We start from the raw sequence: 27,822 nt of genomic DNA, 5'->3' as shown, positions 1-27,822 counted from the left end.
TTGTTACAATATAAGATAAACAATTAAAACGAAATTAACAAAATCTTCGTGGCCATTTAACTAATATTACATTGCATTATGACTCTAAACAGACATCAATCGATTAAATATGCTTACGATTATATCATATATAGACAACAACAGTGGTTAATAATAAACTAACTACGTTTATGAATAACAGTATAATAATAGTATTGACGTTAAAAATTAAAACAATTAAAAAGTAGGAACATAAAATGACGGTATTTGATTGGTAAAAAACGAAAACTCAGAGATCACGTTGCATCTTGACTAGATCATAGAGATGTATTTAGAAAAGTATTATGTTAATATCGAACGTAATATATATAAACTGGTTTTTATTTAATGTGACGTCTAACATTTATGTATAACGAATTACACTTAATAACTAGATATTACATTCATAAGTTAATAATATATTTGAATGTATTATGCGGAGTAGACCAATAGTAAATCAGCATAATTATATTTCTTTCGACGCAATCATATCTTTTCATTGTTTAAAATTCGACTTCGTAAGAGATTGCTTAACAACTTTTTTTACATACTTGCACGTCACAAATCCAATGAATGAAAAAAAATATTTTGTCTCTCGGACTTTTTTTTATGTAATTTCAAATAAATAAATAATCGATATAATTTCAAAATTATTTGTCGTTTTCAATTTTAATCAATACTCTTAATATACTTAAGGCCTTTCCTCGTTCCTTCATTCTAAAGAGAGAATTTTAAAAATGTAGTTAACATTGAAAGAAAGATATTGAGAAATTTTCCTAACGATTGTATACATTTTCCCCGAAAATTTTAGGTATTTTTTTTATCATTATTCTTTATGAAAAGCTAACAATTATTAAACAACAACAACGTTTTCGCGAATAAGACTTAAATTTTACATACAAGATTACAATAAAATATCGCAATTCAGACGAGGCAAGTCTCTGACTCCATTGGGTCATATACCCTTTTTAGTAGTTCTAGTTCTACATATATAAGTAATATAATAACAAATGTTTGATTTAAAAATTAAATTATTTAATATTTATAAGTAAAATGAGATAATTGAGCCGTTTAAATAATTCAAATAATAATAAGCAATATTTAAGTTTCAACCTTATTATTAAGTCCCTAAATTACAATATTATTAGAACGAAGCCAACGGATCGAGTCCAAGGAATGGTTTTGTCATTCAATTGTTTATTTGTATCTCGTCGATCCTAAAAACACGCGGTAACTTTAACCGTTATAATTTTAACTAACTTGATCATTGATATTAGTGATTATTCATTTGTTTTTTATTAAGTTTTTTTTTTCGTTTATGACTATCGTGCTTCCAATAAGTCCTTATTAGACAATTTATATTAGGGTTAAGAATAGTTTAAATATTACATAAAATATCACATTTCCGAAAATGTCTCACAAAAATTTATAGGAAAGATTAAACATAATGGAGTCAACCTTTATTCTGATTAAAGTTATTTAAGTTTTTATACTAAATAAAATTATATTTATAGATTATAATATGGTTAAAAAATTAAGAATTTTAAAAATTCGCTTGATATGTTTTTGAATCAAAATAGGTTTTGGATAAAATTTCTTAAAAAATATCAACTACCTATTTAAAATGATATCTTGGTAATAATCAGTGTAAATAACTGATGTCAAAGAATATTTATGTCAGTAGATAAAATGTTTAATTTTCTACAGTAGGTAAATAGTTTTTTTTTATTATAATAAATATATAATACTGTATAGGTAAACAAAATACAATTTGCATTAAAATCAATTAAAATTTTAAGTACATGTAGATGGGAAGTTATAAAAATAAAGGTAATATATATTCTGATTCATCAAATAAAATAAATTGTATATAGTGACAGCGATGTAGTTCTGAAGTACTTGATTTTGGCAAGTTGTGTTTTAAAAAATATATCAATTGCATTCAAATCGTTTGTCCGTGGCAAATTGCTTAGTCATATTAATATACCCTCGTAAATAAAAAAAGGTAAGAAACACCAGTCATCATCGTCCTAGAAATAAATTCTTCTCAATTAAAAAAAATAAAGACTAAAAAAAGGTATTGTAAATGTTTGTGCATAAATAATACTTTTTTTCTGACATTAATACAAAGTAAATACTTACTAATTTATAGATAACTATAATATAAATAAAAAATCCATTTAGTTCAGGGTATTCAGTTGTCCCAGGAATCATAAGTGACGTCCGGATAGGCCCACGGTGGTCGGCTGGAGGTATGCGAGGTTGTCCTATTAGTACGTTCGTTGTATCTAAATCATAATATATATTATAAAAAAATGTATGTAATATTTTACATCTTCAGATTATAAAACAAAGACAAATGGAGCTCGCGGAATGTTGTAATCGAGTATAAAAAAATAATATAAAATCAAAAGCAAGTAGCTCCGGCATTGCGAATCAATGCTTGTAGGTATTTGTAAATATTTCAAAAGTTGACACCCGTTGAGTTTTAATTAATTAATAGTTAATTTTTTTTTAAATATTTTCATAAAAATTAATATTTATCAATATAAGAATGTAAATTTATATTTTTAAAATTAATTTTCTAATTGCAATTTTTATTCGTAGCAGATGACAAAACCACAACTACGAATATCGCTTGGTGTTGTCAGGTGACGTAGAAATGTTTTTCATCTAAATTATATTAATTTTACTCAAAACTAAAGTCATTGGAAAAATAAAATATAAACGAAACTACTAGTTACTCTTTCTTGAAGAGACATACAAAATGTTTAAATGATTAAAAAGTCTTATAAAATATAGTTTTTCTTATAATACTTGTAATATATAAGAAATTCCTGGATCTTAACTTAAAAAAAAAAAAAACAGATTAATCAAATAGTGAGCAGCTTGGTTTGTTGTTTCCCACTTCCATCCCTTTTCACGATATCACTCTCGCAAATTGTAGGAGAGATGTTACACATAAAAATGTGGGATTTATTTTATGGTATACATAAAAAAACGTGGGATTTTTTTATGTGCCCCATATCTCAAAATTATAGAAACACAATGTTCATTCCATTTACCTCTTGTTTTATAATTTGAGTTTAAATCATAAACATAATATTAAACTAGCGTAACTAAAATTGACTCAAACGTGTGTGTAAACAGTTAAGCATTTAATTTCAGTGTTGCCATATTTAAAAGTTTTTGGTGGCATATTATATTTATTATCTATAATTCTTCGACACTACCTTAATTGCGAATAAATACAAATATTTCTCAAGCAAAAAGGTTTTCTTACCGAGTCTCAACCTGCATGTACGAAGAAGATCCAGTGTAGCCGCGGCTCGTCGATTGTACGGGTTCCAAGTCAGCAACGTGCCAAGCCAAAAGGGGGTCCGAGTACCTAATATTTGTATAGTTAAGTGGCGATGTTTGAATATTTGACACATGACGGTTGATACATAGATAATCGAAACATTATTATTGATTATTTAAAATAGCCTGCTATGAACATACTGGTCATGGCTGCCATAGAGTCCATCGCCTTCGAATATGTTGCGGTCGCCTGTGGGTGGTGGTTGCGTAGCGGGTGGTATAGTGGTGCGATCCAGTGGGTTCGGTGGTGGAGGGGTGGGCGCGCGGGGTACGGGGGGGTTAGTTTCAAGAGTCGAATTCTTAATTCCATATTTAAAATACACTATCAAGCCTGTAACAATAGAAAAAATAAATTGTGTATTTCAATTATTATACATTTACTTTGCTAAATTACACCATTATTATCAATCATATTTAGAAGTAATCGACAGCGTAAAAAAATAATGTAAATGATGTTTAGTTTTATCAAATAGCAAAAAGCTGACTGTATTATAATCAATTCATTTCGCTGCAGCGCTTGTGACGTAAAGGTTTCATTAATTATTGCATTGAATAAATAAAATTGCAGTGACAGTAGTAGCTTAATATGTAAATAGTTACCAATTATCATCCAGACGGTGAATCGAATTAGAGTCAGAATTGAAAGATTCAGAATCAGGTAAATGTTGACCATAATTGCGATCGTGGGCACGAAGGGCAGACAGGGCGTTGCGTAGACCAGTGTAGCTCTATTGGAAACAAAAAAAGAAAATGTCATGATAATATCGCAACTGCGTATATCTATATCAGCATGAAGTTGATGAATATATACGTCCATAATTTAAGGCAAGTACACACATGTCACGTTCACGAAGTCGTAAGCTAATTCGGCCTCATTTACTTTTAGAAATTAAATAAACTTAGTATTCAGTGATGTGTGTACATTTCAAATTAAACATGTTGTAAGATGACTTACAAGCACAATGTTATAGAAAATATAGTATAAAAAATAATACATTGATATTCTTATGAACGATTTTAGACACAGTGGCCGTTATCAATAAGGAAAGACATATTCACAAGTATTTGTAGATAACTCTATTTACACAATCTACGATGGTACGGCAATTCAGACACAACTAGAACAACTTAGTAACAGTGTACCAATATTCCAAGGATGCAAGAAGTGGCTAACTTCCTGATTCGATTCTTTTATGACCTACCCGGGGCTGTATCAAAAGCGAAAGCACTCAAGAGGTATGTATGAAATATATCAAGAAATATGTTTAGATAAGAAAAAATCGACTTCTTTTTGAATGAAAGTTTACTTAAGGTCCAAATTTTTATTAGTTGCAAATTACATTTGTGTGTGTACGTATATTCAATAAATTTTTTTGCAGGAAATACTTCATTATGATATAAAATTATATTAGTAATAATTCTAAAAATGTTATGTATTTTTTAAAATTCATACCGATTTTGTGGTTTCCGAGAGATAGCTAGCAGTATTCCAAAGATGGCGATAAGCAGTATAACCATCATTACAGTTGTAAAAGTCGATTCGCCGGGATTTCCGTAAGCCGCAAAGATATCGAAGACGATGATGAGCACGTACATGACGCCGACAGCCTTGATCACATATAGACCTGAGGTGAAATATTATTCTAAAGTCAAAGCGTTCGCAATATTGATTATATTTGTTTAAACTAACCACATCATATTTCAATTAATTAAACTTCAAAACTAACTTAATAAAATTAATAATTCTCGAAAAGTTTTTAGTGTCGTTTTCGCTTATGTTTATATATTTCTGCTTGTTTAATTATTATAAATCTTGCTTATATTATATTTAAGTGCAGCGGAAATAGCCCAGGGGATGGGATGCGTGAATCTTAATTGAAATTTAAGTTTTAATCCGAGCAAGTTTCATGTGCTAAATATATTCATAATATAATTAATTTCGTATTCGACGGTAAGACAAAAGGTTTTTAGGAAACTATTTAATATAACACGGCCTACATAAACCTATTCAATACATTTGTATGATTATATTATGACGAGATCTGCGTGGGGCATATTTATCGGTAGCAGTTATTCATGGAAACAATTTATTTTGGCATGTAATTTATACGAGGTCTAATAATTTTATTATTTATTAACAAGACTATTATTTCAGTCTAATTAAGGGAGAAACATATACCATAAAAATACTGAAGTATATTATTTTTCATTGTTTAAGTGTTTAGTTATTTTACTGTTCTTTCGTCCTACCAGAATTTTCGGTGGCAGGTCCGCAGTCGACCCACGGAAGCAGGCCAGGGCAGAGATAGGACATTGCGTGTAGCTTCCGGTATATGGCATCGAAGAATCGAGCGCATCGCGAAGTACCGGAGGAACATCCACCAGGAACAGCGCCTTTTAAAAACAAAACATTACAATCCAGTACAAAAGTAACAATAGTTAAGACACAGTACAATATTATACAGTATATTATAAGTAGGACTCTCGATCGCTAGGCGTTTAATTCTTTCTGAAAATATAATTGTGAACTATTAATAAAAATAGTAAGCAATAATATTATAATACTTTAAGTAGCGTTACGATTCTTACCATAGAACTTATTTTCGGTATTGGAATTGACTAAGAACGCGTCATCTCGTCCGTATTCCTCACTATCGTCCCCGGGAAGCGTATCGTCAGAGTCGGGCGAGCTGTGAACAGACTGGTTCGCTTAGCAGAGCGCAGGCACAGCATTCAATCAAAATTACAATAGGCATATAATGACGGCCGGCCTTTCGCTATGGCAGACGTTCGCTTTGGCAACGCGTCGCAATGATCGTTATTACCTGCGGGTGACACGTCGCACCATAACGCGTTGGCTGGCTGGCATTATATGAGTCGCGCCGTGAGCCTGGAACAATAAAAGTGAAATAGAACACTATTTTTCACGCACACGTCTCATGGCATACACTTGTGACTGCTTTAATGTATGCTTTTGTTTATTATTAAGCATTGCAATAATTATTATCTTTGCTCGCATTTTACGATGAAATATTCTATTTAGGTATAAACGTAAATCACTGATAGCAGGTCTATTAACACGATTATGTAATTATTATTGTTACTATTCTCTAAATTCATGTAACAAAATTATATTATTATTTAACGTTTTTTGTTTTAAATGATACCAATATTCCATATACAAAATACAACAAATGAAACATACAAGTAGATAATATTACGAAAAATAAGTTTTAATCGTGCATGAAATTATGTCATACTTTTAAAACTTTTGTCCCGCAACTATGCCAAGAGTTTATGGTTTTTGTATCAAAAGAGCAAAAATAAATGTTATGAAGTTTTTTTCTGTGTCGCTTATCTTTTGTTGCAATCGTTCAAGTCTCAAGTGCTCGGCGGTAGATAGAAGAAACTTTCTTACGCTGTGTCGTTTCGAAATATGAGCGTAAGTTATTATTCAAATCATTCAAAATTGTCTACGTCATAATGTCATTGTCTTTGATTAGATCAATTCTATTTGACAGTAGGCCAGAAGTCTATGTTGAGTAGGGTATGCTGGACAATTAATAAATACATCGTGAATAAATTGTTAAATAAGACAATAACTTAATAGTTGCAATAATACTGGCATAAAAGTTACTATTTTGTATTACTTGAGACTGTTAATTTATAAAACTAGTTCGGTGAATAAATCTTGTTTAACCAAAAACAAAAGAAACGCTAGTGTTCATTAAATACACAAATAAATTGCATATTTATTATGAGTAAGTTTGGATTAACGAGAAAGAGGTCGGCACTATTCCTGAGGAGTACCTTATTCGTTGTTTTGTTTCACTGTGAATAATTTACTGGACCGATTTAAGAAACTGGGTCATGAGAAGCTGTTTATGAAGAGAACTGATTTCAAACTTTATAATAACCAACTTTAATATTCGTTCAAAGCTATTATTTATTTGATATCCACGAATAAATCAAAAGAGTAATAAATTAACATCTGATTCTATTAAACTCACTAAAAAGCTGAATTAACATAACGCAAATAGCAAAGAGTATTAAATTATATAAGTAAAGAAAGATTTTCATTCTTGTATTAAATATTGAGTCTTTTATAAATATACACGAAAAGCACGTTTTGTGCAAACAAAACTCCTCCTAATTAAGGGAAAACTATTCTCTATAAGCGCTTTAGCGCTGTAAGTAGTAATAGCTCTATTAGATGACATAATACAGATTTATCGCTGCATCGAACTTTAGTACTAACTCTTACAAGTATTTGAACAAGCTATTTACATGAACGTTCGTAGAATGTATTATGTCGATGCGTGTATAGGTACAAATAGCCGCTGGCGTCATAAAAGTCGCAAATCCGATCTTGATACCTTACTTTCATAAGCTTTCAGCTTAGCATACGGTGTGAAAGCAAAATATGAATATCAGTTACCAGTTTAAATATATTATCTGTAATCTACATAGTAAGCCGCTTTTAACCTACATAAGGAATTTTAAAGCAGTTTTCATCAATAAACAATTCAAGAGGAGGGTAGATTGATTCAAGTAGAGTTCCAACTCCAACGTTTCCGGGAAAAAATCAAGAATTTTTCTTTATGTTTGTTCTTGAAGCCGGAAAGATTAGCTAAGTAATATAAAAAGCTGAAAAGTTTCTACGCATAAACGAGTGAATCAACGTATCTCCAATATAAAATTGGGCTGGGAGATGCTAATCAAAATCGTTCATTTATTTAAAATAAAATTAGTCTAGAGCTTGGAGCCTTAAACATTTAACGAATGTGAAATCGCATGGTGTTACTAGTGCACATATCACAAGCTGGAGATTGTATGGCTGGCATGCTAGTCATAAAATACCAATAGTAAATCATTTAGCGCAAGATAGTTCGTAAGCAAGGTTATCAGGCCACCTGGCGCTGCGATAAACATAGGAAACTCTATTAAACAGTCAAGTATCAGCAATATTTAACGCGGGCGAAACCGCAAGCGAAGTTATTTAATTATTACCGTAGTACCTATAATTTTCTTGTTAAAGAAAAATCGTAATCTTTTGTTTCGTCTTCACAGAAGTAAAATTACTATCTCTTTGTTAAGGTACGTCAAACAACACACAACACGGAACAGCTAACAAACATTATCTTTTATTTTAGTGCTCTTAGTTATTTGTCTAAGATCCGAAGAGAAGCCGCACTTCACCTATCTGCTTACTAGAAAGTATTTTTGTACTATAATATTATATTCATATATTATACTGTTATACTTTTGTTTACGACGACTTAAAATTGAGCTTAGCACGCGTTTATCTTAACCGATACTTTTCGGCAAGGAATAATAAATTTAGTATCAATCAAAATATGTTCAATTGGTGTTTTTAAATTATCTCGTGCTCGATGGTAAATAAAACATCCCGATGAAACCTGTATTTGTCTTATTGCAATGAAATTATGTCTCAAGTGTATCCAATGGTCAAATTGGAGCAGCGTGAAGCAAATATTTTCACAAAAGAAAGAGATCCAAGCCTAACAGTGCAACTATTATATAATGTTGTTACTTTACTTTTATCTTTTTAAGACGTAAGCTCAATACTTGGCTCTTTTGTCCTGAATACATAATATATTACGATGGCAGAAAGTACAATTAAAAAAGTATTTTTAATAACTTTTGTGATAATATTCAGTACATTGAAATTCGCATAAAATTAATTAATGTGCTATTAACATGACATATTTTGTATGACGTGAGATGCAATCCTGCTGTTTCTGTCTGATTCCTTTTGCCTGCGTTAATAATTTAACAGTTGACCTCGTAATTCTATAGAATTTAATTATCCTGTAAAATTAATTTAAACATCTATTGAAAGGTTACTTTCACGTTCATTAAAATTATTCCGTCTATTATAGTCATTCAAAATTTAAACGAGTCGGTCGAAAATATTGTAATTACGTATCGCAAAATGTTTTTAATTAAAAAAAATCAAATATATTACAATAAATTTGGAAAACCTTCACGTAATCCTCTTTACATTATTTCTTTTGACATTTCTTATGGAAATGTGGAATTTTGATAATAAATAAGAATATGTAATGATGAATACATTCCTTGCAATACTCTATTATTTCGACTTATTTAATTTTAACAGATGTAGTGTAATGTTAAACAGAAGTTATGTTATGTTGAAATCTTGTGTTTATTGTGAAGTAAAAAATAAATAAAATGAATTGTACTTTGTTTTTCCCGTATGCATATGTTGGTTAGGTTTTATAACCTTTAATGCTATTACCGGAATATTTGTACAAGTCTTAACCAGCATAATGTACTTGCAACGTTTATTTATTACCGATCGATGATATCTTATAAAGTATATCTGTTCTTGAAATTAAAATTAAGTTTTATGTCTTTATAAATAATTAATTTAATAAGACGTCTCATAATAACGTGACGAAGATTTCTGCCTTTCCGGTAAAACTTATCTCGGACGAAAATTTGTGTAACTTAAACATGATTTTAATAATTGTATTCATTATATAATTAATCTTTGATTTATTTCAACGTTTAATTCAGTGATTCATAAAATCCGAAACCAGCTAAACAATACGTAAAAGTGTCCGTGAAATAAATTGTCTTTTCAATTCACCTATTTGATTTAAGTTTGCATCGAAAATTTAGGTCGATCTCGCATGAAGAAGATTTGAATTCCGCTCATCGAGTTCTGCTTCAGCTTTAAACGAAAAATCTTTAAACGTATTTTTTGGCGAAAATGTTTGTTTTAGAAAAACATTCATACTTCACGTTTTATGTAAATTTATCGCGATAAACAGTTACATACACTAAATATACAGTTCGATATATTTATAGATAATTATTACTTGTAAAAATGTTTATACTTACGAACGAAGTCTCACGTTGAGCAGAAGCCGTGCCTTCAGGGTCCACTGGTGTTCGGAGACTTTGCGGTAGCAGTTCTATGAGGTTGTCGGAATGCGGCTGGTAGCGTAGAACCAGCACACAGGTGGACACCAACGTGTAAGCAAGGAGAGTGCCTAAGAAGGTCAAACTGCTTAGTGTTTTAAGAAATTTATATATTTCTTCAACATATCACATTTAAAAAAAAAATAAAATAAAAAAGAACTCCATAGTAGAAAACACTACTAATAATATAATATCAAATCATCATTCATTTTGTCATCAAAATCAAGGCTCTCCTTGAATACTACCGACTAGTAGCAACTAATAGCATGCAATATGTTATATGCAAAATATTAAAACAGATCCTATTGAATTAATTTCAACTATAAATATAAGTATGCAAGATTACGCCGTTCATTTTATAATGACTAATAAAGTTAGTTTATACGAATAAACACGGAAAGTAAATAGAAACTCATTTCATTTTGTCGACTGTATAATATACTATTATTAAAATACATTATTAAAGCTAAACTATTTGTCGTCCTCATCATCATATTATATAATATACGTTTCAAATATACATACATATTTATATTATTAGGGCTGACATGAGTATATTTAGTTGTGAGCAATAAGGTCCATTTTATTACTTGTTGTTGTTGTATTTTTAAAGGAAACTCTTATAAAAGGAAATCTTAATGTATTATGAATGTTTTATTGTAAAATTATTATTATTGTAATTTAATTATCTTCAAACATATTACACTTTTTGACAGAAATTATTTAAGTCTCATCGCCTCAGCTCGCGGAAGCGACGGGCAATTCCAATTCTTTTTCCGAAGCCAAAGAATTTAGGATTGCGTCTCAAAGAGATAGAAGAAGATTTAATAATGTATTTTAATAAGAAGAGAGAGAGAAAGAAAGAGTTTAGCATTATTGCCACTATCTGTCGTAGTTAAGATTTGGATTTATTGTCCCTTTCAACATATGTTATGAAGGAATTTAATTTTTTTTAACTATGATTACCAACAAGAACAAAGAGTTGAGCGAGAAAATTACTAAAAAAAATTAAAATCTAATTTTGTAATTTTATCACAATAAAAAGGGATATATGTAATAGTTAGATACTGATGTTACATTACATATACATGAATAAAAAAATATTTTGACTAAATCGAATACACTATTTGGGAAAGTATGACTGAATGTCTGTTTAGCAGGCGGATGGAGGATGGGGATTTGACAAATAATGTGTGTGTTTTTGGCTTCCTTTTACAAAATATCATGTCCGTGCCATTAGTTTTTTTTTTTGTGTGTGTTCAACTACAAATGTAAATTCTAATATTCTGATACATGATATTCATCTATCTATCCAGTATATTTTCGACTTGAATTTATTTTCTCTTCGATCTAGTACCTAAATATCTCTATATTCTGCAAATCTCTATATTCTGGGTTCAAATCCCAGGTCCGGCCTAAGAACAGCTTACGTCTGTCACTTGGAAGTATGTACTCGTCCATGCCTCAGAAAACCTCCATTGTTTCCATAGGCTAAAAGAATAATAGAGAGTGCATCTGTGTGTACGCGTCCCACATTGCACTATAATAAGTTGTGATTGCCTGTTTGGTTTCCCTTGAGAGTCGCCGCCGTAGCAGAAGACGGTCAGGGCGACGTTATAATATTATATTTAAATATAAGAATTACCCTTCCTCTTTATTTATATTCCGCCTTTGTATTCACAGACGCGGCGGAACTTTGTCGTTATATATTATGATTAAAATAATAAACATATAGTTTTATATTTTATGGCGTCTAGATAAATGTAGGTGAAGAAAAATCTTTGAAAGATTGATTATTCCCTTTTGTGTCGCCTCTGAGTCCTGAACGTGACACAGTAAATTATGTGAGCGCAATATCATTTGGGGCAGCTGAAAAATTCCTTTATACACATTTTATGCGATATTAATGTACAAAAATATATTAATCGTTTCTTTAGAACTGAGGAAAACAATTGTGTTTAATGGTCTACTTTCATTGGTGACATTAATTGTATTGTTTTGTAGCTTATTGGTAAACGGTCTATTTCCTCATGGACACTGATAGCATGCAGTTTTTACTATTTATTTTATAAGCTATGCGCCACTGTTACTAGGGAATCAGATGCTATGTTCCATTTGTCTGTAGTTACACTGGCTAACTCACCCTTCAAGCCGAACACAAATATACAAAGTACTGTTGCATAGCCGTAAAATATATATAATTCCTGGTTATCTGTCCAGACGAGCTTCCACATAGTTAATAACTTCTCTTATAATACAAATTAAACAATTGACAGTTCGGAGAACTCAGGCTTTTGCTTGAGGAAAGTGAAATTTCCTTTTACTAAACAACTCTGGATCGATCATTGGTAATTGGTTTTATAAGCATATTCTTATTAAGCTATATACTTCAAAACAAGATTATACAGACGATAAAAAAGCGTGGAATTAGTACTTGTTGACTTTCAGGCAAAATATAGTACATACACATATAATAATAATACAATCTATTTTACAAACATGATCATCATTTACAAATGTTGAAAAAGAATAGCTACTGAATTTCTTGCCCGTTCTCGGTAGGAAAGTCCTTTAGCGTTCTACCTCTATTTATAATTTTATCCTGAGTTACTTCCAAGTTACCGTTAAGTCAACTTCTTCTAGTTTACTTCCTACACTTTTCGTTATATGACATTTATTCGCATAACATGCCCATCATCATAATCAGTCCCCTATGACGACAGCTACTTTAAAAGTTCTTACTCATTTCGTATTCTACCCAGCCCTGTCACTCCACACATCTTACTCCCCTTAGTGGAATAGTTTTAAAAATATGTTCCCTTTAATTTAAGGGATACTCGGGATCTCTTTACCGGATATGAAAATTCTTTCTTTGTATGTAAGATTTGTAGATCTTATTGTCTATACTTTTCTATATATTGTCTGGACTGTGTCGCGATCTAATCAAATAAATTAAATATATTTGTTATATTTATTCTTTTGTTAATAATTTAAAGTATTTTCAGTAAATAATAGAATTCGTTACGTAAAAGTTTCATCGCTGTCTGGTTCTATACGTTAACGAAAACTACTTATTACCAGTAAATTAGGGATTACAGTCAAAACAAATAGTCTAGTCTTATCAGTAATAAAACAGATGCAATGACAGACTGACATACAGACAAAAGAGTCGCTAATTAATATGGTATATATTTAGAATAATATACTGCGATATAGGTACGATAAAATGCTCGATTTAAATATAAATTGTGCAATCTACATAATACATTAACGTGATGTCCCCAGACTCCGGGCGTGCTGGTTTTCCTCAAGGGAGACTAATCTCGCCGGATGTGCAAACATACGTCCACTCTTTATTCCCTTTCATAACCCGATAGGATTGCAAATTGCTATTGATTGCAACTGTGAATAGGTATTCACATGTGGAGGTCCACACAAATATTAATATGTAAATATTAATAAACGACCCACCCAGGATTCGGTCGGGTGCTATTTATTAGTAAAGAAAACGATATGATATAAATGTGATGTATATTCCAATGACACAGGAATGTTATAGCTTAGTACCTACCAGAAAAAAAAAAATTAAAAAAGGAGCATCAATTTCGGATTTAAATATAAACAAATTTTACCTCTTTATAATATTGGTATTGATTATAAAAATTAAATATGGAACATTAATTTTCTTCAAAGAGGATATATACTTAGTTTCTTTTCTTAAAATAACACATAAAATTAGGCGAAGAGAACGCATATTAAATTTTGATTATCAACGCTTGAATATTAATTTCCTGGTATTTAGCTCCATTGAGTGGAGAGCGAGAACGATTATCTTTTGATGCGATCTCGAACAGATCGGCGCTAAATTCTAAGCGCCATCCATCGGTGTATATCTATCTGGTGTATATCAGTGTAGTAGGCGATTCATTAAAATACATGACATGTTTTAAGTAGTAATTAATATAGTTAAGATTTTATTTTGAAGGGCAATCAAGTAGAAGTCTTTACAATATTAATTGCTGACAAGTAATTGCAAAATAATTAATTACTTTGTATCGAATATTTTGAATAATATTTTTTTTATGTTTACTATCTGAAGACGACGTTTGCCTGCATAGTGACGAAAATCCTCATAAATCAGTCACTATTTTAAAGCATGTTTAAATTTTAGATATAAAATAGTAAAATAAATGAGAAACAGCAAAAACTCAGTACAAGTCCGTACCAACGGCTCGCACATCAAATCTTAAAAAGCAATTATCTCTTTAAGACACCGCCTTATAATTAATAAAACCGTATTTCTACTATAATTGTTTGGTATCTTTTATGTACTTCTTTAAATTATAATTCTCTCTCTCTTTGTATTCTAATCGCGTGTACTGTTAAAATAATACGTGACTTTTTTCTTTAATATAAATTTTGCTCACTAAAAAAATCATGCGAAATTTTAAGAAATAATGTTATCCAAATAATTAATTACGATCTATACATCGCAAATACACGCGAAATGAAAACAAAATTGAAACATTTAAATAATAACCAATATATTTTATATTTGTTAATGTAAAGCTTAATTAAATAACTCAATATAATATCATGAGTTCGTATGTAAACAAACCTTACGATAAACGTTAGATATACGTAAATGGCTTTTGAAATTCGTAAAATGAATTATAGAAGGTCGTTTAACTTGCCTTGCAATTAACGTTTGGAATTTCTATCACGAGAAATAATTAGAAAGCGATAAATATGCTATCAGAACTCAAATTTGTAACAAAATTCGTTATATTTTCCATTTAAAATAAATTCCGATTTGTACTGCTTAATAAAACATGGCGTGCAAGTATTCTACACTACAAACTAATTAATGCAAGGTATGAAATATTTCTATAGAAAGCACGCTACTGTTTTTAATAAGGTTATTATTATTATTTATCTCAGTGTAATGTACTCACCAATGCTCATCATTTCAACCAGAACCTCGAGCTGAATAAGGAGGGAGACAATGGACGCAGCAGTACCACCGCTGATCGTTGCCAGAGCAGGAGTTCCAGAGGTTTCGGATACAGTAGCCAGTTGTCTGACAAAATATGTAATTTTATAAGCCGTTTGAAAATATGACGATAACTTAACACTACTAACGTAACTATTTATATCCTGTTTTGGAGAATATCGTTCGAACTTGGTGAGAATGAGGGGTGTAACTACATTACGTATAAGTTGCAGTTACATTTATTACATGAACATGTAACTTGGAATGAGGTTTTATAAAAAGTTTTTTTTTTTTATATAATACGGTTAAACAAGAAACACACGTTCAATTTACACGAATTAATCGGGTCGGATCTTAAAGTTCATGCAGCGCTTTTGTACCATAACGATATTGCAGAAACCTCTTAGGAGATAGCTAGATTAGAATGCAATGTAAATTAGTCAAAGCACTATGTTTCCGAGAAAGCAAACAATGGAGGTTTATTCATGAGTATTAAGGAATGTAAAGTAAAACAAATGTTAACACGTTTCGGAAGTGCTTCTTCATGGATGTGGTTGTTAGTTTTGTAAAATGACAATCTTCAACTGCCTTAGAAGTCTACTTGAGTGGAGTATTGTTACAGTAACACATCCAAAAAGAGTTTAATTGAAAACATGTATCACAAACTCTAAATTATTGTTACGTAAATATGTTATATATTATTGATCCATATATATTAACTAACTTACCTAAAAATGAGTCCATCTTGAGCCATAGCGTAGACGACTCGAGGCATTGGGAACATGGATCCAAACATCGAGACAGTCAAGCCGGATAGGGCGCCGAGAGCGACGATGTACTTGCAAGTGGGCGCGTTCACGTAAGCGAACATCTGTACCAGGGCGGAGTCGGTGTTCACCTCGTTATAGGGAACTAAGAAGAAAATTATTCACAATGAGTAAATAGGAATAACTAAAACTTGTTGTCAGGCTAGTACAGCTAGCTTAATTATTCAAATGAAATTCAATCGATTTAACTTCACCTGATTACTATGCAAATAGAAAATAAATACACTGGAATTATATTAGCTTTTATTTCCCTTTAAATAATTTTAATGCGAAATACCTAGACGCCGCGCCGTTCTGTTTATTTATTCGCGTTAAATTGCTCTTAATTTCGAGCAATAATAAGAGATATGTAATTAAATTTAAATTTCAGTTTTCACAAGATTTCATTTTTAATAAACATCTGTTTGTTTATAATACATACAATATAAATAATCCTACAATACATATATATTGTGATTATATTGTTTTTATATTATCCGGTAGTAGTAGGCATATGACTCTACTCCACCTGATGGTAATTGGAAGTGGAGTCCAAACGCGAACTACGACTAGTACGGACAGCAAGAATGAGCTGCAATAGTCACCCTCGCCATGCCCTCACGCCTCGTTGGAGGCACCCAGGTTTTAAGAGGAGGGGAACACGTGTTCTGGTAAAGACTTCAATTTTTTGGCAAAAAAGAGTTGTGAAGTTTCTTTGTGCGCATTAGGATATTATATACAATCTTTTTATAAATATGTAAAGACAAAACAGTTAAATCTTTTGTTCCTTCGTTTGTCGAATGTCTTTTGTTTGTTACTTCGATGATGACTTAAGTACTACCAAGAAAAAAGAAATTGAAAATGAGAATTTTTTGTTTTTCTAAACTCGGTTTAATATTTTTTTATGATTATTGTTTATGGCAGCATTTCGACCATTGAGACAATGCCAGTTGTTTTAAAAAAGTTGTCTCGACGTTGCTATTACGGTAAATTATTTACGAGTAAATCTCGCTCGTGTGGTTATTACGGATAAACGTCTACGTAGTAGTCACAGAATACCGTTGTAAGGTTGAATTTACACTGGCGCGAGTAAATTTTAAAAGGCATTCATCCACGATGGGAACTTAAATTAATTTATTATTACGCGAGATATACGAGTACACGTAACGTACGAGTAGAGTAACTTCCGTTCATTTTATTTAATATTGGATATTTTCTTTGTTTGTTTGTTATCACCATTTCTAAGGTAAGGATGCATATATTTTGTAAATGTCTGAGATTAGATTGTTCATTTCAATCAATTTTTGGAACATATTCTTTGTACGCATGTATAGCAAAATATTAATACATTCATTTTAGTTAAATAACTATCTCACTATCGTATAAATTATTTATTGCAAATTTTATTCTTATAATAGATTTTTGGAATGAATTGTTTGTATATAATAATATTTGAGAGGAACAAATTTTAGACCGTATAGATCTTGATGGAGGTTTATAGACATTGTTACCATAAGAAATGTTTTTCCATCACCAGCCACGGGAACTAAGACGTTATGTTCCTTGTGCCTGTAGTTACACTGGCTCACTCACCCTCCAGTGCAAACACACTATTACTAAGTATTGATCGACGGTAGAATATACCACCTTCCTACCCAGACTGTGTCTATGCCTAAAACCCATCAAATGAAAGAATATAAGATGACAAAACAAATACATTTATTATTACTTTTATAATCCACGTTACTAACTTTTTCATTTTGAAATAATATAAAAGTTTAAATTATATTTCTTCCTTTGCGAAAGTTTCGCAAAAGACTTAAGATTTCACACTTAACTGGCTTCAGTGGTTGCTACATTTTACAAGAGTCAAAGGTAGAATTTGCTGGCCGCTTTTCTATTTATTGACTTGTGTTCAAAATAATCGCCGTAAAATATATGGTTGAATGTAATGGTTGTGAAACCGCTATCAGCCTTACTGTAATTAGGTTAAGTAATATATTACATAGAGTGCGATGAATCGTAGTAATTATTTATTAACGCCCATTATAAATGATTGCTTATTTTTATTTTATTGTGTTAGCTCTGTATTTAAAACGCGTAAAATATTTGTGTTGTATTCATCCTAAGCCGTTTCTGAGGTCTAGGACTAAAGGCCTCGCGTTCTTTTTGAGGTTATTGTATGGAATTACATTGACCTTAAAAATTTTGAGTTGTTTTGAAAATTTCTTTAAATAATAAGTACTCTAACATTTAAGTCGTTAACGTTAACTGGGCTTTGAACACCCTAATAAGTTTGCCACTATAACAACAAGTCAATGATATCTAAAAATAAAATAACATTTATCTAAATTAAAACGCATGTTTGTGTGTTGTCCGTGCGTTTCTAATCCATTGATCCGATGTGATGAAAATTGTTCCGCGTTTGTCTGTCTTTAATAAATTTTTCTTTCTTTATCCGTATGCGTACTTATGCGTACGCGTTCAATGCGGAACGAGGTCTAATACGCCTCGTACGCGTCTTCCTTGCGGTCCGGCTAAGCAAAACGTAGACTTCTCAGACGTACGAATGCCGTAACGTCTATTTGATATATTGTAAGAAAGTGATAAATATATTAATATGATGGTTGTTGAAAAGAGAACGCTATTTTATATCTACTTAATATGGGGCCTTCTTGACACCAGTTTCTTAAACGTTACGGGGTCTAATGAGCCCCATACCGGTATTATGATAGTAGTCTTAGGAGGTCTTAAATGTCCCGCACCGCAGGAATGGAAAAAATAAAAAATGATGACGTAACGAACGTGTTAAATTCAGTATCTAGATTATTATAAAAATAGCAGTTCTAAATAACAGTACATTTCAAGTACTTGTAATGCATGTCCCGTGTAATGTAATGTAATGTGTAGAACGGAACGTGTCTCTTCTGACATAAGTCAGCTGGCAAAATAAACGTTAGTTCTAAATATGATTATTTTAATTTAATTTTATACATAGTTCAAGACTAAAATTCGCTTTATGTATTAACTAAACGTTTTTGATGTTTAATACTAAAATTTATAATTATATTGCTGATATTATATAACTTTTAATTTACTTTCCCTAAGGCCACGGTCGGGTAGGAAGAGGTCAGCATCTCTCAACCGCATTTGTGTAAAATTTTGATCAAAAGTTGCGTCTGATTGATTACAACTCACCCAAAATTACAACCTTTTATCTGCACTACGAATAAAGATAAATATGTAACTGGTATTTTGGAGAAAATTGTTTTTTCTCAGTACTCATTGGACTTATTTTCATGAAAAGCATAATAGAAGTATTTTCTTTACATTTTTTAATAATTTTTCAACATTGAAGTGCACCAATGTGATCATCAATATGTATTATTTTTTATGTTAAGAATTCGTAATGAAACCAAAAAATTGTAAGAATTGTAAAAAAAGACTTTAGTAAGGCTACAAAAGTTTTTTTTTTATCAAACGAAATCAAACTAAAATAAAACCTAGATAAAGTACTCGTATATAGGTATGAAGATTTTATTTTGGTTTGATTTGTAAATATATTTTTATAATTTTAAGTACCTAAAGTTTCTATGTAAATATAATTTACGTTTTATTTTTTTATTATTGGAAATGCAGGACTATTCAAAAACAGGACTTAATTTAAATGGAATATTGGCTAGATTTTCATTGTAGTAGTGATACTTACACGTGTTCAACAATTCAACGCGATTCAAAATATGACTCGGATAAAAAGCATATCATAACAATCGTTTTGTAAAATATCAATGTTTTTTCATTCATGAAATACCGCAAATATAAAGCAAAACAAACAGACCAATCCGATTTATCCGATTTATATACCGGTCAACCGCAACGTTTCAATTAAAGCCTCGTTTTTGTGTGAGAAATAAGTAATACTGTAACTTTTAGTATTAGAGCTAGTGACGTCGAGAAAAAAGACTTTTAGGTCAGCTGGTTTGATATATTTCTCCGCTTATGGCTCGGAGGGGATTTTGACCTCTGACCTTGAATGCTTTTTTAACGGTCGTAGGATCCGTAAAAATTTTCGATATTTCATTTCAAATTCAAACTCGAATTTCTTTATTCAACATTGAAGCATTACACTTTCTTACTGATGGTCAAATTAAACACTACCACCGGTTCGGAAAAAGGAACACCCTAACCTGAGAAGAATCGGCGAAAGAAACACAGCGGTTCTTTTTTTGTCAAATTAAATAGAAAATTGTTAAAGTATGCATAAGAACTATACCAATTCTCAACTCTATACGAATTAGTATAGATTGGCATGTCTATTATGTCCTGACTATGTAATTGACATTTAAATCGGTCCTGCTCCTTTTTGTAATGGTATTTTTTAGCAAATTATTTTTAGATTCTTCAGCTGTACTAGAATGGTTTGATAAAATATTTTTTCTAATGATTCGATTAGTGTCTGGCTCGGAGTTAGTAACAACGCAGGAAAAATTGTCTAGCGATTTGAATTTGTATTGCTAAAAAGACATCGAAATCTATGATAGAATTTCGACCTAAAATTATTTCAATATTGGAAATTTGCAACCTCACAAATGGGATGCGTAGCAGCCACACCACCAGGCTTCAATAAGAAGAGAAATAAGAACCAGTTAACCTACAAATATTTCTTAATAATGTTGCTAGCATTCAAACCGCTTACTTGGTGAAAAAATATTGTGTATTTATTATTTATGAAATAATTAACAATGAAGATTTCAAATAAACGACTTACCAATCAATGTAAGCATTATGGAGCTGCTGACGTAGGCGAGGAGGATGATGCCCAGACTCAAGACAATAGCCAAGGGGATGGAGCGTTTTGGGTTATTCGCTTCCATGCCGGTTGTGGCAATTATGTCAAATCCTATAAAAGCGTAGAAGCACGTCGCCGCGCCGCTAAATACCTGAGACAAAAAGATCATATTTTAATATATTTTTTACATCAACCTAGTAGTCTTTACATATTGAGAAATTTAATGGGAGGTTATTCTTTCATGATCAATTCGTTTAGTGTATAAACATGTGGCTGATTCTCGCTGCGATTTCCTTCACCGGCGAGTTCGAATAAAATATAAATACGAATTAAGCATACGAGAATATCCTAGTGTTCCTTGGTTGTTTTCTTTTCCTTTTGTCCCGGCTTGAACTCAAATAATTCAGTTAAGATTCACGAATTCTAACCCGTGGGCTGTCTTCAATATAATGTATAATGGATCCTTACTTTTGTATTTTTAAAAACGAGAAACTAAATCGCATTTTTATAAAAACAATAATTATGCCCGCGACCTTGTACGCACTTGAATTTAACAAAAAAATATGTAATTGTAGCCTAAGTTACTCCTTATTATATCAGTTATCTGGTAGTGAGAGTCCTGTCAAAATCGGTCCAATCGTTCCAGAGATTAGCCGGAACAAACGGACAAACGTACAGGCAAAAATTAAAAAAGGTATTTTTGGTACCGTGTATACTATACATACATACTCGTACATATACATCGAATAAAAAAGTGCAATTTTAGTATTACAAACACACACTCTAATTTTATTGTATGTATAGATAAACATATAATACAGTTTATGAAGAAACAACTTAAGTCTACGGTTTTATATTTATCGCTTTGGTTTTCACGTCAGACGGGCGTAATCTGATTGATTATACAGACGCTTATTCTATCTCTCTGGCCTCGATCGCAAAGTCTGATGAATCAAATAATGACAAGATACTTCTCTCTGAAAGAACAAGATCTGATAGATCTAGATATAGGTGAGATCGAACATTTTCAAAGTTGTCTGGGAATATGAATGTTCCGCAACGACGCAGAGAACACATTGACTTTGACAGGTTAAGGTTTAAGCGACATAAATATACTAGTGTATTGTTTAAAACAAAATGGGTTGAACTTCTGTGCAATCTGACTTCAGTTGTTTAGTTTCTTACTTCAACGGAAAACTCGTTAAAGCAGGATGAAGTTTTTAAAAGCAATTACGTGTAGTACGTATATGTATGGAAATTTGGTTATACCTTAACAACAGATCACATCCAATAGATTCCGCATAGAAGGCGACATACGCTTACGATGTATTTGCACACAAATAATTCATCACCTTAGTGTTGACCAAACATTAATGTGGGAAGCAATCGATCTTGAACTTTATTTCAAAGATTTTGGAAGATATTGATTACAGAATGGTTGAATTTTATGGAAAATACACTAGCTGTAAAAAGAAAGCGTTTTTTTTTTTATAATAAGTAATATGTCATTTCTTTAAAGATTCCTAGGTTTGTTAGAAAGTAATGATATTAATAGTGTTAGTAATAATTGCATCAAATTAGTTGGTACCGATTCTAAATTATACTACTCAAATATAGTGTTAAAACAGTCATTAACTAAACCCCTTTTTTTACAAGTAATATCATTATTTATAGACCGCTATTGTTGTAAAGTATCTGATCCCTATATTTATAAAAAGTAAGAGTTCTATTTTTAAAATAAGCACTGTGGGTACTCTCCGGTAACTTTGTGACATCGAAATAATACAGAATGTTTAACATGCGGTATCTACTGGTAATGATGTTGGCTTTGATACGTCAATCAAAATGTAATGCTATTTACTTCAATCGAATTGTGAATATGATTTTTGAAATGTTCCATTAATTCCTTTTAATTGATATTATCCTAAATCAAACATTAAGACATGTTTTCGTATTATTAATTATAGTGACATTGTTTTTAAATACAAAACAATATAAAAAAAAGTAAAAATGAATATTTTGTGTAAAATCGTTCACTTAGGAAATATTTGGAGCTTAGTTCACCACTGGTGGACAAACATGTCACAGTATTTCATTCGCAGTCTAAAGTTTCATTCGTGATATATTTCTTCACATCCAAGCATTAACAATTAATTAATTAATGTTTGTATAATGAAATTTGGAACACGTTGTTCAATAGAATTATTAGTTCTAAACTCACCCCCGACCATCCAAAAGGCAGAAAACCCTTGTGTTGAGTCCAGTTACTGGTATCCGCGTAGAAGACACCAGCCGCCATTATGAATACCCAAACACTTAAGTTGATCGCATTCAATAAATTGTTGAAGAACAGCGACTTCTTGACGCCGGCCACGAGCACCATGGTCATCATGATGCTGATACCAAAGGCGACGAAATCCGGCGGTTTGCCTGAAAATAATTAGTACTGTTATCGAAACAAAATTAAAAACTTAAATATTAATACGGAAAAATAATTTGTTGTGGCATTTTTTTAACAAAAGAGCTATAACGTCTTGAATAGATGCCGTCGTGTGTTTGAAGTTTAATTTATATTTTTATAATTATAGGTCGATAATATTCTTGTTTTTTCAATTTCTCATTTTATATAATTTAAATATTAATGTATAGAGCGAAAACTCTTTCACGAAATGAAGTTTCATTGAATATTGAAGAGATCCATAATGTCATTCAACGTAAATACTTTAAGAGAACTTTGATAAACCTTCACGTATAGTAATTGGGCAATGATTTATCAAAAATACTAGCTTTTGAACGAATGTTATCAATTTGATATTATGTTATAGTTACTCGTATACTCGTACATACTCGTAAGTAGAAACAAGAAATGTTCTTAGCCTTGGCTAAAATAAGCATTACGAACGTTATTCATAGTTTGTTAAAATTACATTATTTTCAACCGATTTCATACATACATGGACATCTGTACGACACACACATTAGAAGTAGTCTGTGAAATCGTTTATAGCGAGTTGATCGTAGAGTACGGTCATCTCGGGCTAAAATTACTTTCGCGATTCAATTCCAGTAACAAACGGAAATATTATGATTGTATATTTGTACACTGCGCTAAAATAGCAGAGGCTTTTATGAAGTTATTAGTTAAATGAGAGCTATTCATGGGCCACTCTGAAATAATATTCAAATGAAATGTATTTATTTTCATACATTGATGATCATTTTAAAAGTGCCTTCCCTTTTTAGCTGATTTCGAATTAGATTCTAAAATTCGACTGAATTTTCGAATATTCGATATCCTTAGCGAAATATTTTGATGAAATACGATTTATTTTGATAGTTATTCCACACATTTTTTTCTTAGAGACTGTATAAGAAAGTATTACATAATCTTTAATCGGAAATACGTATACGGGAATATATATTTCTAAAGCAATGTTCTTCTACGGTTGGATGGGTTTGGTTGATAATTGAGGTATGCGCGTTTTAATTCGAAATTACGCAAAATAATTTCTTAAAGTGATTACATTACAAAGCGAGGGTTGTCTTTAACTTTCGAGATTGCTGTATATTGTAGACTATACGTTATTTGATGTGTTTACCTTGTAACCGACTGTAAGCGCTACAAAGGTGGGGTAATACACCGGTAATCCCTCTAGCTTGGATGCCCGCGACGGTGGGTTAACCATTATGGTGTATCGGCAGCAAAAGCACGAAATCTTGATATGTCCCCAAAAGAGGCGCTCTACCGTTTTTTTTAGTATGTATTTTTGGTCTTGCATCAGTGAATCAAACGTACCCCTCAGTTCATGTAGGGGAAGGAAGCGTGAGAGCGTTCTTACAGCGGGAATATTATATACATTTTTGGGTAATCACTCATGAAATAATTCTGTATATATAGATAACTTCAGTTAGGGATTTTACTTTGTTTGTTTATGTTAAGGATTGTATTACGTTAACCCATATACCTACTGAGTTGGAAAATTATAAGAATACCTGGCTGAGGGTTCACTCATTCCCTTAGGTGGGGTTGATGAAGTAACCACCCTTAATATCATAAGGAAATTCTGAAGATAAATCTGTTACGCAGTTGGGATAAATAATAATAATTCTATGTTTGTGAAATATTAAGTAACGTTGATAATGTTTAAAAATATATATGTTGAGATTATTTAATGGTATATAAATTTTAAGACTTATTTAAGAATTATATTTTGTGTTTTTATGTAGTAGTTTAGCAACTACATTTTTCATTCTAAATAATTCTTATTTAATATTTCATTCGCTATTTACTTTTGCAAAATTATTATATGATATATGTGAAAAATCTAGTCTTGTTTCCCATCAGCAGGATTGATAGTTTTTTTTTCTTTGACTTATCCATAGACGACGGCGTTCTAGGTAAAGCTCGTTCGTAGCGGATGTTTTTGTAGCGAGGGAAATATTATTAGCTAATTTTAAGTAGAGAATCTAGAGAGATTTATTATAACATCTTTTATTATTTATAACGTGCCCTTGATTTGAAAAATGAAATCTATTTTTCATTTTCATCAGAAAATCTATTTCGAGTTTTAAAACTGAAATGACACATCTCTAAGAAATAACAAATAATAAATACTGCAAATTAAATAAAAAGTTTTTTTTTTAATTGTGGCACTAAAATCATAATAGCTGTACAAAGTTCATTTATTTAATAAATTAAAGCATTTAGCGGGACACAGTCAGCTCGTGAACATGGCAAGTGCAACTTTATCTTATTATAAAAAAGTTATGCAGTTATAGACCAAATAATAAAGATCGAGAAAATTTAAATTATGTAAGTTAATTTACTAACCCGTCTATGTACAATACAATCATCATCCATCCTCGCTAAACAACAAAACTTAGTATTGTTGAGTTCCGGTTTGAGTGGGCTGCTGTAATTATGGGCACAAGAGACATAACTTCTAAGTTCTTAAGCTTGTTTTAATGTAAGAAATATTAAGGTCCATTCGCCAGTCTGCCTACCTATAATTATTACCAAAATGTCCGTTACATTCGATTTGCAATTTAACTAGTAATGTCAAAGCTGTTATTGTTTGTCTATGCAATGTGATATCATTATAGCGTTTAACGTACGCGTAATGTCAAGTTTAACGTGACCATTACGTCCATTTGATCCTTTATATAAGCAAGTAATCATTTGTAATTGTATCCGACATTCCAATTTAATAGCATTAACTATTGAAAGCGCGGTCGGCGAGTAGGAACCGTGATGGACATTTCAGCGAAATGATTTGCATAATATTAAGCGAGGCTACACCTACGAAATATTTGAGCTCGATATGTATGTGATAACGAACAATTGATATCTCGATTTACGGTCAGACTTCGGAGCTTCAGTGGGTGGGTGGATTGTAAAATTATTATTATTATTAAATTTGATTTGATTATTAAAAAAGTATTAAATTAAATTGTTGACTTTAATACTGATTTTTTGTTGTTTAATGTCGAATATGACTAGGAGATTACTTTAACAGGAATTATGTATTTGAAGCATTGCTACAGCTGTGGTACTATCTGTATTATAACATCACGCTATTATTAATAGTATCTCAATTCAGATCCCGAGTGTTAGAAAGTATCAATCTATGAAAATCCATCGATACATTACCGTTTCATTATATAAGCAAAAATAATACACAAGCGTTGTACATTCAAACACATATTGCAATCAGAACATGCAATGAAATATTAAAGCACGATCCAAGTCTCAAAGCAAATATCTAGCAATCGATTATAATTTAAGCGTGATTATTCTCGAACGTTCTAGATTAAGAGAGGTACAGATAAATAATAATATCTCTCGATGTTACGTAGAGGATGCGAAACCAGAACATAGTACACGAGTTTATGTATATTTGTGTAATCTGTGACTTTTATTTTTAATCTGTCATTGTGGCTTATTTAAACAACCAGGTAGCGCTTTTTATTTGACACACAAACACAATTATATAAGGTAATAATCTTAAAATTACTGAAAAAATTGCCTGTGTTACTGCTAGTTAAATGAGCTTTCGGATGGTGATATGTTTATTAGAAACTTTTGTTATCTTGTTGAAAATTGTATATAATTGCATTATTCTAGAATGAAATGTAGATTATATCATTCTCTGACTCTAAAACTATGCACAAAATCTTGTTAGATCCCTGACTCTGTGAAAAACATAAAACAAATCTTTCCCACGGGAAACGTTCATTTAACCAGGATTAAATTCAATTCTATGATCTATTTCTGTACCAAACTCCATTGAGATCCTTTAAGCCGTTCTGGCGTGATTGAGTAACAGACATTCATCAACACTTTCGCATTTATAATACTAGTAAGCCGTGGAAACAGCGTCATTTTCGTGTGTAGGTGGACCAACCAACACAATCCAAAATCCGATCAAACAAAGTACTATATACTACGCATATCCGTAGGTATTTAAGTCATTAGTATTTACTAAGAAAGTAGTTACTTATGTTATTTATTCACTTTTGAATATCATAGTCGTAATGTATCATAATCACAATGTAATGATAACGACCTTACAATTATTAATTTTACATAATTTATTGTATTTCATTCATCATTATGGCTCTCTTCAAAAATAACATAATATCACTACTTGATACTGGTGCCGAAAAGCCTAAATATTAGTGTTCGTGTATCTATTTTGGCTACTATATCTTGTGTCCTTTTTCAATACTTACTCATTTACGTCTTCAATAAAAGTATAACTGTTCATAATGCATGCATTAAAAACAAATGAGTTTATATTCCTGGGGTTTAAACTTGCTTCGTACTGAATTTCATCACAATGGGTTCGGTGGCTTAGTTAGAGAGTAAAAAAAAGACGGTCTGA

General features: G+C 31.2%; 1 protein-coding gene across 1 annotated transcript in view; it reads right to left on the bottom strand.

Moving 5' to 3' along the window:
• Window positions 1-1,835: 1,835 nt before the first annotated feature.
• The window catches only part of LOC124543215 (probable cationic amino acid transporter), a 136,305-nt gene continuing 110,318 nt past the window's right edge, over window positions 1,836-27,822 (bottom strand). The window contains exons 6-18 of the mRNA XM_047121337.1: window positions 23,160-23,368; window positions 20,918-21,089; window positions 16,072-16,255; window positions 15,306-15,430; window positions 10,270-10,421; window positions 6,204-6,268; window positions 5,968-6,068; window positions 5,629-5,772; window positions 4,832-5,003; window positions 3,979-4,106; window positions 3,520-3,709; window positions 3,302-3,406; window positions 1,836-2,306 (exon numbers count right to left, since the gene is read on the bottom strand). Coding sequence (XP_046977293.1) covers window positions 2,213-2,306; window positions 3,302-3,406; window positions 3,520-3,709; window positions 3,979-4,106; window positions 4,832-5,003; window positions 5,629-5,772; window positions 5,968-6,068; window positions 6,204-6,268; window positions 10,270-10,421; window positions 15,306-15,430; window positions 16,072-16,255; window positions 20,918-21,089; window positions 23,160-23,368 — 1,841 coding nt within the window. The 3' untranslated portion in view covers window positions 1,836-2,212. The remainder of the gene's footprint in view (window positions 2,307-3,301; window positions 3,407-3,519; window positions 3,710-3,978; window positions 4,107-4,831; window positions 5,004-5,628; window positions 5,773-5,967; window positions 6,069-6,203; window positions 6,269-10,269; window positions 10,422-15,305; window positions 15,431-16,071; window positions 16,256-20,917; window positions 21,090-23,159; window positions 23,369-27,822) is intronic.

The sequence above is a fragment of the Vanessa cardui genome, chromosome Z, assembly GCF_905220365.1.
Source record: "Vanessa cardui chromosome Z, ilVanCard2.1, whole genome shotgun sequence".
NCBI classification, from domain to species: Eukaryota; Metazoa; Arthropoda; class Insecta; order Lepidoptera; family Nymphalidae; genus Vanessa; species Vanessa cardui.
This window is presented reverse-complemented; position numbering and strand designations above follow the sequence as displayed.